The following is a 17840-nucleotide window of genomic DNA, read 5'->3' on the forward strand; positions in this document are numbered from 1 at the left end:
TGCAGAAGGGGAAAAGGGGAGAGAGGGAAGGGTCGTTGATCTATAGGCCACGCGTCTCTGTCCCCTTTGCACCCCAATTCCTGCACTGCTTCTTGCAGCTTTTCCTCAGAAGGGTAAGGCTGGCATTTGGAACAATCTGAATTCTCTTTTACTTCATACACACTGTCAAGGGAGGGATTCATTCTAACATCTGTATTTTACTGGACCTTGGGCGTCTTCTCCACTTCTCCAGGTCTTTTTTGTGCACTCCATTGCAAAACACTTAAAGAGTCCTGCTGCCCCTACAGAACTCACAAGACAAAATTATATGGAAATCCAACAGGTAAATCAATTTGATCTGGTACAGAAATATGAACTGAGAGACCAGGAAACACTTGTGGAGCACTGCTCAAAAAAGCAGAGACCCAGACTTAACCTGGAGTCCTTGTTCCCTGCTAGCATCAGGGCTGCTCTCAATAACTCAAGGTTCCAAGGACTTTAGCACTAAACCACCATTAAAGTCCCAGGCTTCAACAAAGAAATCTTCAAAATGGCCCCACTATTGAGGACAACAATTTCTCAGTTTTCCTGGTTCTAGTATTTTAGCTGCATCTGCCTTGTGCTCTGCTGCCAAATCTGAAGAGGACACACCCTCTGAAGTGTCCTTCATTTTGGTTTTGCCATGTTACCCTTTTCTCCTTTCTTCTTCCTTGTCCTGTCCAGGTGGTCCTTCAGCATGATGCGCACTTGCCGCTCGTTCTGCATGTCGCGGATGAAGGAATGCTTCAGCAGGGTCTCCGTGGACGGGCGATGCAAATAATGCTTTACAAGGCAGCTCTCAACAAAGTTTAGGAACTTCTTTGACCTAAAAAAGACACAACAGTGGAGAAAGACCAATAATCCTTTCCAATTTGTGGACCAAGCACTACCCCTGGGTGGTGGAGAGCACTAACTTTGCAAGGTTTCCTTCTACACTGGAACTGAGAGAGACAATTGGAGTTCTGCCACCAGTGAGACTCCTGTGACCAGCACAGAGCTGAAGGTGAACTCCACCTCACCACCCTCTCAGAGGAGCTGTTACCTTGAATTTACATCCTGATCAACAAAACTACAATATGGCAAACACAAGCCTTTCAAAAATGTCCTTGACCTTTTGATAAGGTGAAGATTTTCTTTAGACATTTAATTTAAAACAAAAAGTAATTCCCTGTAGGGGAGGTGACTGCCATTAGCCCCACAATGTCCAAGAAATCTTCTGATAAAGCCCTGACCCCAAGCAGCACATCTAAGCTTTCCTTGCTTACCCTGCAATTTCTGCCACAGACACCAAAATGAAACAACTGCCATAGTTTAGGGAGAATTCAAAAAGAAAGGTGTTGCTTCCCAAAGGTCAACTATATCTGCCCTCTTAGAAATAGCTTAGGAATCACCTCCTAGATAACTACATGATTTAACAAAATCATTGTTCCTGAACAAGAGAGCTAAAAGCCCTTGTCCTAAGCCCACTACAGGAAAAATACAGTTTTTTACACATCTCTTTACCATTTTCTGGATTTCAGCTTTGGGGGCGGGTTCCTTGGGATGAGGAAGAGTGCTCTCATGGGATGCATGTCACACAGGGCTGCAAAGGAAACCACAAATTACGGAAGGACACGCGTACCCCCTGTGACCTCAATTCCCACCTCCAAACACCTCCACTTCTAAAATCACAGCATCCGCCCCAGAACCCCACCAAGAGCCGACCAAATTCACTCCACAACCAATAAATCAAGTCTCTTGAGTACACAGAGCTTTCCAGCTAAAAGAGATTCAAAAGAAAGGCTGCAAGGCAAGAACAAGTACAACTTTCTTCATATTTTCTATATACTTAGCTTTGGAAGGACATAAAAAAGCTCATCTTTCCCACATACGAAAGCATGTTTTCATATAAACAGAAGTTAAAGCTCAGATTGAAATATTTATCTAGTTATTCTATCTGGCTTCTGGTTTCAGATAAATGATAAGCTCCATTTTAACCAAACTCTTTGCCACACTTTTCATGGCATAAGAGAAAACCCAGGATGAAGAAAAGATGATACAAAGCACAGAGCTCACAACCTGCACCGTGGCACAGAGCAGAATGACAGAGAACAAATTTCATCCACCCTGTGCTCTGGGAATGGGATCCCCATTATCAGGCAACCTGCCACAGATTCCAGTCCTGCATTCAGAAGCTACCTTCTCTCCAGCTCACTGCACTTCTCTTCAGGGATACTGCTGTGGAAAGTTGAAGCTGCAAGGAACTTGGGAGAAAGCAAATAGCATCCCCAGGCACTTTGTATGGAATTTTGAGTGTGCTCTATCTGGCAGGGAGAAATGTTGAGGGTAAAAGGTCTTCCCTCACCAAACAGAGCTACTGAATGACAACAGATAGGAACTACATGGAGGCCGATTTCTTGTAATATTTAGGTGTTCAGGTAATATTTAGGTGTTCAGCAGTGATGCTCTTAACAGAAATGGACTTAAAACATTACAGAACCAGTAGAAGTGAGAGGCTCTGGTAAAGCTTTCCCTACCTTCTATTAATTTCTCTGTCTGTCTCCACCTGCCATTCTCACATTTGGTTCTGGCTTTGACTTTTTCCTTGGTATGTTCAATAGTACATGATACAGTGGAAATGAGGGGCAGAAGTCTGGTTTCTAACTCTGGGTCCCAGACACTGTTGTACTATAGTAAACAGAACATAATCCACAGCAATTCCCTGTCAAAACTAGGAAAAACATCAAATATATGAGGAACTGGCAAGCAAAACTACAAAATCTCTCCCAAAGAAAACTCCCTATGGACTCATGTCTCGGGACTAAGCTTCAGTCTGGCTAAAGCACAGGGTCAGAAAGTGCTCCTGAACTCCAGCTGGCTCCTGCTAAAAACCAAGTCTGATGGGAGAACAGCCAAGTGGGTTGTTTAAAAACAGCCTACGTGCTCTCAGGCTCAGGCCAGAGTTTGATGGATTTCATCTCCCGTTCTCTCAGCAGTGACCAGATACCCCACACATCCCATCTGCTCTGCAAGAGCTGGGCAAAGCCACCAGCCCTCCATGCCAACAAAAATGCACGAGGACCTTGCACCCACAGATCGCTGCGTGACCTGAAAGAGGCTCTGTGGGAGTGTGGGGGCAGCAGGCTGTGAACCTGTGGCAATCTGCTGTCAGGCTGAGAGTGTGGTCATTGATCAAAGCTATTACATGTGAGTAAATTATGTATTAGTCCCAAAATCTGTGAGAAACAAGTCAGTTTCAGAGTAAAAATATAACCTTTAAGCCTACCTTCTTCCACTGCCATTATTTTTTTAGTGACATAAACCCAAAGGCACTCCTGTCAGTATTTTCTGCTAACATATCAATCACTTCTGTTTAGTTGTATCCACAGGCAGCAATCAACAAACTAATGCTAACAAGAGCTTTAAGAAAAGAAGTTTTGTTTCCCCAGGAAATAAAGGCAAGGAACCAAAATACAGACTGAAAGAGTCTAAAAGAAAGAAGCAAGCAAGAGTACAAATGAGGAAAAAGTCATAGAGTATTTTTAAAGATACAGATAGAACCAGAATTCTGTGCATCAGTGCATTTGCCAAGCATGAGTTGTTTTAACACAGAACACCCCCACCTTTATACCAAATCACTTACGAGGAGCTCCTTCAGCCATTTCAATAGCAGTGATTCCCAGAGACCACAGGTCACTCTGCAGGAAAAGGAAAAGAAACAATGCACATTGCAGCTTGCAGATCCAAGCTTGGTTGTTTTGCTTGTTTGTTTTCTTCTTGGGTTTGGGTTTTTTTTTACAGCCTCCCTAGATCTCCCCTGGATCATGCTGTTTCACTTGGAGTGGCAAATATTCTGCTCCCTTCCCACTCCCTGCTGAGCTTTTAGGAAATGTGCTAATAGCCAGAAGCTTCCCATTCCCCATGCAACTCTGAACAGCTGATCCATCATTTAAGCAGCCAGCCCCAAAATGTAGACCTTCTGCATTCAAAAAACAAGAGCCAGACAGAATATTGCAAGCACTGTTTAAATATATGTCCTAAATCTGTTTTCATGAGGCAGCAAGACACAGCAATGCCTCACCCTTTTCCTTCTGGCCAAAAATAATTCTTGGTTTTACTGCTTATTTCAGAGCAGTCATTGCTGAGTTTCTACACTGATGGAACAAGAATTATAGTCAGGCCTTGGGGTCTGTTTTTTTCTGTACAAAGCCTCTAGTCACACATTTTTGGGCACATGAGAGAAGAGTACATCATGCAGTCAGATTTATGCCACAATGAATGCTCAGCTCAGTTAACAGAGTGGAGTTCTCTTTACCAGCTGACCTGGATGCCAAGGGCCAGGTTTTGATCATGGAAGGTAAATTGCAGCCACCATCAGTGGCTGTAAAAACTTCACGTTTCCACTTGATTAATCATGTGCATTATTTCACTATTCTTTGTATCTAAATGTAGCCAAATGAGAGGCACATGGCCAAACCACCTTGCAGAGCTTCTCTAAAACTCACCTTTAAAATAAACAGAGTGACAAAAAACCTTCAAAGATTAGAGGGAATAAGCATTACATGAATAGCAGCTCATGCCTAGCCCAGCACTCGAAATCTAACTTTATCGACAGAGCCCTCTCAGTCCAGCTGCCCTGAACTCTTCACACAAGCTGAAAGCCAGTTCACATCAAAGTTCACGGAGGGATTCAGCAACAAAACTGGTGGGGATTCCATAGATCCACAGTCCTGACTTGTAAATAAGTAAATTACTGAAAATTAAGAGTCTTCAAGGGGTAGTACTGCAGGTTTTGAGGACAGTGAGAGAAACATCCAGGCTACAAGGAATTTTGGTTTGGAGTTCCAAAGCACGAGAGGCAGACAGGTGTAAGGGAGGACGACAGCAGTGTTTGTAAAGCTCACTGAGTATACAAACACATTTATGTGGATATATTTGTATTAGTTTTGTCTTGTTTGTTCTAGTTTTTTTGAAGTGCAAGAAGTTCCCGAGCAGCTTCCTGCTAACTTAGCCCATCCTATCAGGTGTAAGTCTCTGTGGGAAAGACCAGCTCTGTGCCACCTTTCTGAGTCAGAGGATTGTTTGCAAAAGTGCTTCCAAAACTCTCTGCTGATCAGTTTTAAACTACCATCTTCAGAATCTATTTGGAAGCAGGCAAACTAGGATTATTACTGAAGGCAAAGAAAGCTCAAGAATTAGGGGTGCACATTTTTATATCTTCTGGTAAGTACACATTCAGAGAAGGAAATAACTGGGGACAGGGAATGAAGACAAGACATTAACTTCTTGAAGTTTCAGTAGAAGATATGATATAGAAAAAAAATTTCTTTAGTCATCACTGACACACACGACATGACCTCCCTAGGCCAGTGCAGCACAGGTCTCAGCATGGGAGAATTACAGCCTCTGAATCACCAGGAAATGGAAGCAGCAACATGTTTTTCTCATAAATATTTCAGAAGACACAGCTGGAAGGAGAGGTGCAAAGTGGCAATGGAGAGAGCACCTGAACTAAAAGAGCGACTGCAATGTCACCCAGAAGATTCCTGCCAGGAACCATCCCTGGAAATCATGCTGCATGGTAATGACCATAAACTGAAATACAGCAAATTCTGTGCCTCAGCCACCCTGACACTGACCAGAAATCATTCCAGGATGGGAAACCACTTGCAGTCACATGTTCATGAATGAGCAAAGGGATACTGCCAATTACTGCTAATTAACTCAGGATTCACAGCTGAGTACAGAGCAAAACAGCTCTACCACAGTGTGCAGTAATTTGCCATATTGCTATTACACTACTTCAAGTATTCCTTTGGAAATCCTCTCTTCCTTTCTTTTCTACCCAGACCTGCAAACTTCTTAGTACTTTTTTTTATTGCAGAGAAGTTCATGAAAGTTCATTTCATGTACTAAAAATTAAAAAAAAATACTCACAGTGAAACTTCACTCTTAAAAAGAGCCTCCACCCACATATTACAAATACTTCTGTTTGTACAGTTCTAGTATTATTGTGGTTTAAAAGGCAGGAAGCTTTAACTTTTCAAATGAGCAGGATTTCAGCAATAACCCACATGTTTTCTTACCTTACGGAGTGTTTAACACTTACTCTGTAATCATATGTAGAGTCTGGGTTCTCCTCACAAGCAATGACCTCAGGTGCCATCCAATACGGGGTGCCAATAAATGTGTTTCTTCTCCCAATCGTCCTGTCCAGCTGAGCACTTACACCAAAATCCACTGAAAAGCCAAGAAGAGGTAAAGAAATTAGCAAGAAGTTGTATCCACATGGCACAGCGTGTGCTTGGTCACTTTTATACTGTTTAGAACATCAAACCTTTGGCCTACACTATATATGAAACCTGAGCTCCTCCAGCATGCCTTGTCCAATAGCTGAGATTTAACTGACTTTTTTTCCCCTTCTTTTTGACAGAAGAATTTAATAAATCTGCCTTGTGGGTTACAGCAAGAGGAACTGCTCTACAAGACATTATGGAATAATTTGGACTTAATTTAAATGCTACATTGAGTAGGACTCAAGGTCTTCAACTAGACTGAAAGAAAAATACACACAAGAAAAATCTGGATGTGTCTAATATAGCTACTTGTGAAAGCTGGAAAGAACCACCATATCACTTCATTCTGAGGTGTCTGGAATAAATCCTTCTCTATGTTCACACACTATCTCAGAACAAACTGGAGAATCTACTACTTCATTCTCATCTTAGATCATACAATGAGTGAGTCGTGTGTTCTCTCTGAGCTGGAAACGGTGGTACTGTCCTAAGGACTGTACAGCAAAATGGCTTTGTTCACATATGAAAAGAGTCCATACAACCAGTAATTATGTGATTGTATTTCTCTTTGAACAAAACCCCAAAATACAGTAATTGTATCCACTGGGATAGCACTGGAGTGGTATTCAAAGAGACAAAGGAGGGCGAGAGAGAAGGACTGAAAGGAGACAGCCCTGTGGTTACCCTCAGGGAGTAATTTTCTCATTGATGTTGTCTCATTCCAAATTATCTGCAAGCTGAAATTATTTGTAGTGCAATAATTCACGTGGCTGCTTAGCAAACCTCCAAGAAGAAGGTGCAGCTGACCTTTGGGATCATTCTGTGCTCTGTGCTTCTGATGGAAGCAATTCTGGTGGAACAGAATTGAACTGAGAACCTCTTGGCTCTCTAGCTTCTTTGCCTTAAGACACATGAGCTAAATCTCTCTGGAAACAGCTTATTTTTTTCTTTTTTTAAAACCATTATACTCAGTAAATCTGTTTCATTTTTTTTGCCCAGAGTTAAAAAGGTTTAACTGTTTTGTCAACCATGTGAAGAATGGTGTAAGAAGTAACTATACAAGACCATAAAAACACACAACATCCCCATCTTACCTGTTCTAAGAGGGAACAGTTGACAATTAGTACATATGATTTAGAGACTACAAGAAAAATCCTGCCTTCATTTAATTAGACAGCAAAACTCCCCTTGACTTCACTGAAGCTATGTTTTTGCCACAAGATTAAACCATAATGAAATTTAAAGTACCTATTTTTACTTGCTCCAACCAAACATACTACCCCACATCCACAAGCCATGTTTATTATTTGTTGTCTTCCAACTCTACAGGGAATTGTTTTAGATAAAGAGACAGGGATTGTAAAGATCATCACAAATAGTGCTCCCATTGAGATTTCTCCTTTAAAACACTTCCCTGTGATGTCTTTCCAAGACATGAAAGACATCTCAAGAGAGATACGTACTTGAGTTTAGTTTCAGAAAGTCAGAAGTTGTCAACACTGACATGTCACAGTAATAAAAGGAAATGAGTAAACCCTCCAACTTTTTTGAGAGATGCCTGTTATTCAGTGATAGCCCTTTCACATGAGTAATTCCACCTATTGTCAGATTTATGCAAATCTCTAAGACTACTTCCTTTAGAAAAATGGATTAGCAAAATTTGTTCCCCCAACTTTTTTACTTTGGAAGTCTTTTGCATGCCAGGATCCTCTGTGAAGACCTGATGGTGCTGTGACTTCCTGGGCTGGTTCTGTGTGTGCCTGCATTGCCTTCAGGCTGGGGGACACCCTTGCAGAACACTTGACATTTTCAACTCTTTCTACATTACACACACCTTGAAAGCAGAAGCATTAACCATACTTGGCACACATGCTGCATTTAGGTTACTGAAAGTTCCTTTGAAGTCAAGATGGAAATCCTAAATTTTAACAAACAGGTTTCTAGCACTCATTTAAGGAAACTTACCCAATTTTACCTCTGCATTTTCTGTGAGAAGAACATTCTGTCCTTTAATATCTCGATGGATGACATGGTGAGCATGAAGATGTGCCAAGCCCTAAAAGAAAACCAGATTTGCCTTATTCTTTCTTCTTAACACTGCCCTGAGTACAGCACTGCTGCCTTTTTACACTTTTGCCCTTTTCAGTCTTTATTCATAAGGAAAGTCCTTTAGGTATTACTAGCAACATTTTCAGGGAGGAGAGAAGACAGCAACTGTAAGTTTGATTCTCTTCTTCACCAGAGGCTTGACCATGGTGGAGCATCCTGCCTCAAGTGTGAAGAGAACGAGGTAGGAATATTTTAAACTTCTGTCTCAGAATCAAGGGATACTCCTTAGACTCTATGCTAAAAGCAAACAAAAGGGAAAAGAGCAAAGCAGAATGCTCTGTATGAGGGCCAGAGACAGCAGCTGGCTGGTTGCAGTGGCCTAAATTTTCCATTCAACAAAATGAGAAATTCAGTGGTAAATGGAGTAGAGAAAGTTAAAAATACCATGTCAGACCTCTTTTTGAATGCAGCAAATATTGTTTTCAATCAGGAAATATTTTGCTGTCTCCTCCTGCATTTCAAAATTGCCCATGGTTGAACTATCATAGACATAAAGGAACACATGGAAATAATCCATTATAGTAATCCAGGGATGCTTCACTCACAGTATTTAGCCTCTCTAATATTAATGGCTTCAAAGAGAGCTTCCACCCAGCTTGTAAATTTTCCAGAAGGAAGCACTGTCAATCCATGTGCAACTGGGACATTTTGTCTTGAAACAAGCATGATTAGATCCAATCCCTTGTTTTACCAACATGCTGTTAGAGTTTTCAGTTGCATGATCATAAAACAAATGTTTTAACATCAATTGCTTTAACAGAGACATTACAGCCACACCAATGAGGAACAACCTGACCACACCATTAAGGTTTTTTTTTCTTTTGCAGAACTCCCCACACTTTCCAGATATAATGATTATAATCCTCAGGCTAGTGCCAAATTCCTGTAAGAAGGCCAATATTCTCTGCTGAGCACATTTCTCAACCCCTATGCCCTAGAAACTAAGTTTTACCTTTATTCAAGCATTATTTCAGCATGTCATCTAAATTCCAGCTCTCAGAATATACATTTATCTTACCATTATTTAGAAAAGATGCAAAACTCTATTATAGGGAAGACAGATCAGTTACTCTGTAACGGATTTTCAGTTTAGAATGACTGGCTCCAACATCATATATTTTTTTCCAGGCTAGTTCACTAGATTACACTTGGGAATTGTTTTATTCTCTGTACTTTCCAGGAAAAAAAAAAAAAAAAAAAGCAGCCTTCAGCCTGCATAGAATGAAATATAGCTCCAAGATTTGTCTTGGGAAATACTGTCCCAGCAGGGCCACCTCTAAGATTTTGGAATGCTGCTCTCTCAACATTGTCTCTAATAGTGTGGGAAAGAGACCCCTGAGTGTACGCAGGTAAAGGAATTATGGACAGAGATCTTACAAGCATGAACAGCTGAAGCACTGAGCTGAAGATCTCCCGATGTGGAGGGCAGACATACTGAAAACAGAAAATTTATTTCCTTTTCTAGGTGCCCAGTGTCTGGAATTTCAAAAGATGGCTATTTGCCATAGGAAAGAGAAATTTTCTGTTCTTCATACAGAAAATGGGATTAGCTACAAAAACACAGGATGCCAAGCAGCCACCATGCCAGCTCTCAGGGCTCCTCTGAACTCAAGAACCATAGCCCACAAGCCCCATGGATCACAACCTTTAAACAATAATGCTGATTAGTGACCTATTTTAGCAACCAAAGGCTTGGAAAGGCCTTTTTGTTGCAAATGAGCAGCGAAGCTCTGCTGGCAGGACTCACCCTGAGAACCTCTCTGCAGATGTAAGCAATCCAGTCTTCCTTGAAACAGTTCCCTTTTGTCTTCTTTACCAAGTCGGTGACAGAGCCTGCACCGCAGTACTCCATCACCAGCTGCAGGAGACAAACACACACAGGCACCTTTACACAGCTCTGCCAGGGCCAGCAGGGAGAACACCTGCAAACACCCACTTCCAGCACAGCCCAGCCATGGCAAACTACATGCTGCCTCCTCGGATGCCAAGTGACTTAAAATCTCATTTCCTGAATCACACACGCTGCTAAATAAATAAAAAACCTCACTAGTGCTCCTCTCCTGTTGCAGGTTTTAGGTAAGTTTTTTTGGGGTTTCTTTTAGTATATACAAAACTGGAATAGCAAGAGTTAACAGCACTGAAAAACATGGGAATTTTTTTTAAAATTTGAAATTTTTCATTTTACTGCAGAGCTTCAAAAATCTTGCAGCCAAAAAATTGGAGGATTCATTATTCTTCTTTTCTTTATTGTCAATTCCTCTGTTTCTTTTTTTTTTTTCATTTTCCATCTGAAAAAAGGAGAGGAAAGCAACAAGAACAAGAGAAGGCAAAAAGGACAATCTCTTTCACTTCAGTAAAAGAATTTAATTTGGAAAAAAAAAGGTTCAAGCAACAAATCAGAATGACAGCAGCAGTCACAAGAATCATAATATACTTTATGCCCATCCTCAAAGGAAATCATAGGGATGGAAGATGTCTAGGGAGGAGTAATTTCTCTCTTTTATATGTTATTCTTCAGAACAATGACTTCAGAGCTTCACTGAGACAGAGTCCAAGCCAAGCATGCTGGAACTCTAAAGAAGGAGCTGTAAATCTGATGAGCAGAAATGACACTGAACACTCACCCAGAGCTGATCGTCTTGGCCTGCAGGACTTTTCTTTACAAAAGCCCCATAATATGTAGCAATATTCCGGTGATGGGAGTACTTCTTTAGCATGTTTATCTCCAGCTTGATTTCCTCCTCTTCATTCTGTAACAAAAAAGAGAGCAGGAAGCTCCTTAGGGGAGCCCCAGGGCTGCAAAGCAACCTCCGTCCTGGACACCATGAGCAACCTGGTCTGATCCTGTGGCTGACCTGCTTTGAGCAGGAGGCTGGGACCAGTTACCCTGGGATTATGAGACTGCAGCTGATAGATGGCTCTTAAATTGACAACTGAATCACCCTGATCTATGGGTCTAAACCAATGAATTGCTAGGGTTTGACCTAAAGAATCAAAAATGTCCCCACTCAGGCATAAAAATGGCACATTGTCTCCTAAGGGAGCTTAGACAGGACCTATTATTCCCCCATTTATGGCTTCTGCATGCAGTAATTTAGTCTCAGAGAAACTAACCAGATTCAAACAAAAATAAAATTGTTCCTAACACTCCATTACTTAAATACTTGGAAAAGCACTGAGTGCACACATCAATTTGTCTTCCCAGTCCTGTGGAGGGTCCTGCTGGGAGGAAACCAAAGCCAAGAAGGAGGTGATTTGCCAGAAATCAAACCAGGGTTATGATCTGCTCCTTCCTTACAGCTGTGAGGCTGCCCTGTCTGGAGCATGGGCTTTCTCCTCCTCCTAACACCAAGCCATCCACAAAGCCCCTGGCATGCTGGGGGCTAGCACACCCCAAACATCATCTTCCAGGCACCAGCTGCCTGTTTTCCCTTGTCTCTGTTTCAGTCTCACCAGGGCAGATCTTCTTCTCTGCCCATATAGCATTGTGCACAATAAGACAACTACTGGAAGCACAAGTTTTAATAATTATGTTAGAAGGAAATGTCCTTTTTCAGGGAGAACTGCCTGATTTGGAAAGGCCCCCTTAGAGCTGGTTGGCTATGGTGCACAACACCCAGTGAAACACACCCAGGTTTTGCCACCTCACTCACTTTAACAGGAAATGAGTGCTGCTGCAAGGAATCCTCGTATCAGTTAAAACGAGTAGGACAAACTTGAAAACTAATTTACCTTGTTGCAAAACATCCCAGTCAGCAGTTAGTAGCTGAAAGGGAAAAAAAAAAAAAAAAGAAAGAAACGAGGCAGCACGAACAACTCAGCCCCAAAGGACATTTTTCTGTGTTTTTCCTCTATTTTCCAGTAGTTTTGCCATTGAAGCATTCCTTTAACCACTATAATGGCCTGCTTACAAAGCCAGACACATTGACCTTTTTACCTGGAGCAACACATTAAAGCTTGACAGGCTAAAGCCAAATTCCCTCAAGAATATGCATATGATATGTCTTATTAAACTTGACCACACAAAAATCATTCCCAACAGAAGGGACCAGTAAGTTTTTCCCAGTAACATCAACACACAGGAGACACATTACCAGACCAAAGGCCAACTGTACTAAGCCTTCAGAGACGTAAAATAACTCCAGTTGAAGCTAAGGGAGCTATTTCAGGTTTCCTAGTAATCTTTGTTGAACACAGGCTCTCAAGCTGCACACATTATACTAAACAGTTCATTTATCTTTTGTTTGTAGTTAAGGAGAAAGGAGGACCCTTAATCCTTGGCGTGATACAGCCCTGGACGTTGTATGATTGAATTATTGAGGCTGAAGAGGAGCCCAGAGCAGCACCTGGAGTGCCCAGGAGAAATGGGAGCTGGCTGCAGGAAATCCTCCAGGGCAGGATTCCCTGCACAGAGCACAGAGGGAGGTGAGAGCTTTGCCTGAGGGATACAAGGCTCTGCTCCCTTTGGAACTCCAGACAGGAGTGGAAGGGAGGACACAAGCAGGTAAGTAGGGGTCAAAGAATCAGGACATGGGAACTGTCCTGACCCGACCATGGGGGTTCTGCCATCTACACAAGCTTTTGGATCTTTAGGGAAGAAGAGCAGAAAGAGGAACAAACAGGGAGGACTCCTTTCTTCCTCTGCTGTCCCTCCTGCATTCTGCCCACTCCTTCTGCAAATGTGTGGAGGGACAACATTCATCTTTGGTAAAGGCCTTCTCCAAATTACTTACAATATGTACAGATGGTAAGGGTTTGGGTTTTTTTAACCCTGCCTACCAGCATGAATTTGCCCTGGTGGAGCCCAGCTCCCTCAGCATCAGCCTGTAGCTTTCACAAAGTTCCCCTCGGAGAGCTGGCAGATCCCAACCACTTCCTCATAGCTCCTGCCCCTTTTTCAGCTCTTTTTCCTTTATCCAATTATTTTCCTGTTTGCTGGAACCATGCTGGTAAAGCTCTTATCCAAGTACTTTCTATTCCTCTGCAATCTGACATGTTTTTAAAACAAAACCAAGCATGTGGCCATCCATGAACACAACCTGGATACCCCACAGGCTCTTCACTGGCAAGAGCAAGAGGAGCTCCACATGGGTAATGCTCCTTTCCTAGAACCAGCAAGATCCAATTCCTGCTTTCTCTTGTGCCTTTATTTTCCCTGAAGGCCAGAAGCTGATTCCTCCCTGCATCTGATTCTCCTTCCCTTGTCCATCCTGGCCTGCAGGGCCCAAGTGACACTGCCCAGCACAGCTGAATGCCTTGGGGAGACTCTGCTTGGAGCAGACAGCAGGCTGAGCTTCAGGTGCTGGTCAGGCTGTAAGGCAAAGGGCTACACAGGACAGCAGCTGGGCATTTCACAGACAAATGCACTCTGGCTTCCCAGTGCCTCGGTCAGTTTGGGAAAAAATGCTCTATGCCATGGAAAAGGGAAGGGTAAATGTGAGTGACTGTGCCCCATGGGCCATGCCATGAGGCTCGTCCAGGAGCTGAACCCAGACTTGCTAAGCCTCAGTGCCATGTACATCCTTCAAGCACAGTGACAAGGGACAAAAGCACCCTCAGCTTCTCACTGCACGCCCACACTCAGAATTCCCACTTTCTCCCAGCCCTCTTGCCAGCAGTACCAGCAGCCCCATGTCTCAGGGGTCTGTTCATAAATAATGCTGCTCAAGGAAAGGAACAGGCTCGCAGACGTGCAGGTGCAAAAAGCTGTTTGCTTTCACAAACCAACACACTCCTGGGCACAGATGGCTGTGTGCACAGAGATGACAGGTTCATGATCAAAGGCTCTTTTTGAAGATGTGGGCCTATCTGCAGTGGCATTAGAACTAGAGAACACACTCCTCTGACCGCAGCTGGAAACCAGCTCATCGGCTGACAAATACTGCACCAAGGGACCCCTTAGTACCAGGCAGGTCTAACAACAAGTTTCACATTTAAATGTTATTTTGCTCTCTAGAAAGAATGAAAGCAAAGACAGATGGAGAATGATGGGCTGGAGAAGAGCTCTTTGATCACCTGCACCGACAGCTGAAGAGACAAGCAGCAAGAATCCAGTCTCTCTGCAAGCACTCTGCTTGTCTGGCTCTGGCAAAAAACAGGAAGCAGAGCCTGTGTGGAGAGGCACATGAGCACACGTTGCCATCAGCTCCCCTTTAACCATTTCAAAGGGCTCCCCCCACCCCCGTGCAACTCAATACAGCAGCACTTCCTGACAGATGTCCAGAGGATCCCACAATGACCACAGCATCCTGCTGCTGCTCTTAAGAAACCAGCCTGGGGCTGCAGCTCATGACAGCAAAGGGCAGATTTGCTAAGCTCTTGGTGTGCCCCAGATCTGAGCAATCACAGCTGGAGCTCGGCAGGCAATTTCTGATGAAATGACTTCTTACTGGAAAAAGAAACCCAGTAGGTTTGGTGAAAGAATCAGAATCCTTTGGTGAACGAAAGTGCCAGAAGTAGCAGAAGTGACTGCATCCAGACATGCCAGCCTGTGCCCTAGCAGCAGGAATACAGCCAACTCTGCATTAGGAAAGTGGAAATAAGAGCAGAAAGCCCTGCACTCCCCCTGTGCCAAGACCAGAAAGCAGAACAGTTGATCACAGCTGAGCTGGAATTTTTCACGGTTTAGTGAGGGAAAAGCACCAAGGAAAACCCCTTTGGGCAGTTTCACAAACATGCTCCTCACCTTCCCATGAAGGATGTCAATGTGAAAACATCATGCCCTGCTATCACTGCCCCTCAAACAACAGGACAGATTCCCCAGCATGATGTTGGCTCTGCCACCTGCACTAATCAGACCTAAACAGCTTTGTTTTGTTCTCAGAATCCTGCAAGTCTAGTAAGGTGATTCCTAAAGCAGGACCATTTACATTTTGTTTCCAAGTAAGTAGGCTATTGGTATTACCAATATTGAGGATGGGACGTGCCTTGGCTGGTCTGGCCCCTGCTGCTGAACCAAACAGCAGCAACGGTGGTGTTTCACCCCAGAGACACTTTCGGCGAGCTGATGTCGCAGCTGGGCACATGGAGACAAGGCCAGGCATGCCGGAGCTCCGGTGGCCGCGGGATGGAGCTTCCCTGGCAGAGGTTCTGCTCCTCAGGTTTCCCTCCCTCAGGTTTCCCTCTGCCAGTGAAACTTTTAAGGCGATAATGAAGGAAAGGGGTCGGTTCTAATGGAGGGTTTTAATCCAGAGCTTTTATTCTGGCCCGCAGGCATCTGAACCCAGCAAGGGCTCCACCAGCACTCCCAGACCGCGCGGTTCCTCTCCCTTTTCCCTGGGGGAGCGCGGGGGAAGGGGTCGGGAGCCACCAGCCAGGTACGGGAGAGGAGGTCTCAGGGGACAAAGGACACCTGGATGGCCCAAAGCCCCTCGGGGGTGGAGGGCATCTTTGGAATCTGCTCAATCACTCCATGCTCTTCTGGAATTCCAGGAGTGACAGTGCTGGCAGGGGCCAGGGTGGGGAAAGGAGGAGTGTTTGAGACACCTGGGAGGAAATCTTCAGGGGAGAAACCATGAAATCACATTGCAACAGTAGGCATTACTGGATGCTGCCAAACCAGACTTCTAGGAGAGTCAAGAGGAAGAAGAAGCAGAGAGTCTTCCCAGCCTTCCTGGGGCTCAGACTAATGCGGTCTCAAGGAAGCAAGCTGCTCCACTACTGGCTGTGCTCTTAAAAGAAGAGACAAAGCCCAATATTTAGCAACTTTCTCAACACCCTGTCTCAGCACTGACACCCTTTTATAAATGTGAATAGGGACAGTGCCAATTAAACTGTCTCCTTCCCTCATCTGTCAAATCACAATAAAAAAGCACTGCGTTTGCATTTCTAACATGATCCTGCTTGCTGGCTGTCAGGGCACTGCTCTGAGGAACAGCTGGCATGTGAGGAGATAGGATGTGATGAAACACAGCAGAGGCAGTGCAGAGATACAGGAAATCTTTTAATTGCTATCTCTGAAAGCAGATAATCAACTAGAAATAAGCAGGAAGGGACTTCTTGTCTTCGATATTATTGAACACCAAAATATATGGCTATGTACTCCCTTGCTGCTTTGTCACCATTGGTCAGCCACACGTAAGAAATATGGTTGTGTTAACACCACTCAGTACTTTATAAAACACAAAATGGTGCTCAGGAACCATGACTTACACCAGTGGATCTTCTTTCATGAGCTGTCCACCTTCTCATGATCTGATTATTTATTTTTCCTTGCTGCTCAACAATGACCTTATTGTTTTTGGATTTACACTCACCTCAGTAACATTCATCACTTTGATTGCTGCCAGCTGCCCAGTCTTAACATGGCGACCCTGTTAAAATAACAAAGACACTATGTAAAACATGTAGGCAAACTATGAATCCATCAACAAATTAGGCCTGTAACAACCAGGTTTGACTAATTGCTTTCAATCATGTTCAAGGCAATGTTCTACTTTGAGGTATCCCTGCTCCTTGCAAGGGGCTGGACTAGGGGACCTTTACAAGATCCCTTCCAACCCAGACTATTCTGTGATTTTATGTACCAAACAACCTTTCAGTGACACAAAACCACCAAGGTGAAGGTTGGTGATGTGTTACCAGAGCCACACCCTTACTGTGCTCTGAATTTAACAGTTACCTCTACAGGGTTCAAAGACAAAACTCTGGGTTCCAGTACGTCCAGCTGGCAACCTCTAGTGGCTGCCAAGAAACTATAGTTTAATGCAAGTTTTTGTCCTTTTTTTAAAAAATTATTTTTTAATGCTTTTACTTCAAAATGCTTAGTTTTTATAATTCTTACTTCAGCTGACTTTACATCTCAGCTACTACTCAGCTAGTATCTCAGCTACTTCCTCAAAATCATGCAAGAGCTTTGAATTTAAAAATGTCATCTTCTGTGGTGGTGGGGAAGAACTAACCCAGGACTCTGACTGTGTGGGTGCCACCCATGTACACAGTTCATTATGAAATGCCCACACCCCACTTTAACAACAGACAACTGTAACTTCAGATAGGTAATAGGTTTGGTTTTGAAAACACAGCTAGGTGAAAGGAGGTAATAGCAAATAAAGCTATTTAAAGAGCAAACTTGCTACTGAGACTGACAAAATGTGATTCACAAGAACACCCATCACGAACAAAACCATGAATCTTGCTGTCAGCTGCTGTTTCTTGCTTTGGTTAGGTCAAGCTGCTCAACAGATACCACAGATGAAGCCTTTCACCACGATAACCAGCACGACCTCACACTGGAAGATAGCATCAAATATTTGAATATACAGTGGGTTTGCTGTACATCCTAGCTGCTCACTTCCATCAGATGTTCAGAAATGGGTTTGAAGCTTTGAGACCGCAATTTTGTTCCCGAAATAGTAGTGCCTGCAAAGCTGTACATCAAAATAACTAACTGACACCAGTTAAGGACGCCACTGGAAATCAGGAAATCAAACATGAAAT

The 17840-nt window shown here is 43.4% G+C and overlaps 1 protein-coding gene across 3 annotated transcripts in view; it reads right to left on the reverse strand.

Annotated features, from left to right (window-relative positions):
* The window catches only part of NRK (Nik related kinase), a 90871-nt gene that overhangs the window by 44125 nt on the left and 28906 nt on the right, over positions 1–17840 (reverse strand). For all 3 annotated transcript variants that reach the window (XM_031504785.3, XM_077786512.2, XM_085571053.1), the window contains exons 3-10: positions 16658–16714; positions 11027–11152; positions 10150–10260; positions 8259–8349; positions 6107–6237; positions 3641–3695; positions 1522–1600; positions 669–844 (exon numbers count right to left, since the gene is read on the reverse strand). In XM_031504785.3, coding sequence (XP_031360645.3) covers positions 669–844; positions 1522–1600; positions 3641–3695; positions 6107–6237; positions 8259–8349; positions 10150–10260; positions 11027–11152; positions 16658–16714 — 826 coding nt within the window. The remainder of the gene's footprint in view (positions 1–668; positions 845–1521; positions 1601–3640; positions 3696–6106; positions 6238–8258; positions 8350–10149; positions 10261–11026; positions 11153–16657; positions 16715–17840) is intronic.

This window comes from Lonchura striata, chromosome 4A (assembly GCF_050655825.1).
Source record: "Lonchura striata isolate lonStrDom1 chromosome 4A, ASM5065582v1, whole genome shotgun sequence".
NCBI classification, from domain to species: Eukaryota; Metazoa; Chordata; class Aves; order Passeriformes; family Estrildidae; genus Lonchura; species Lonchura striata.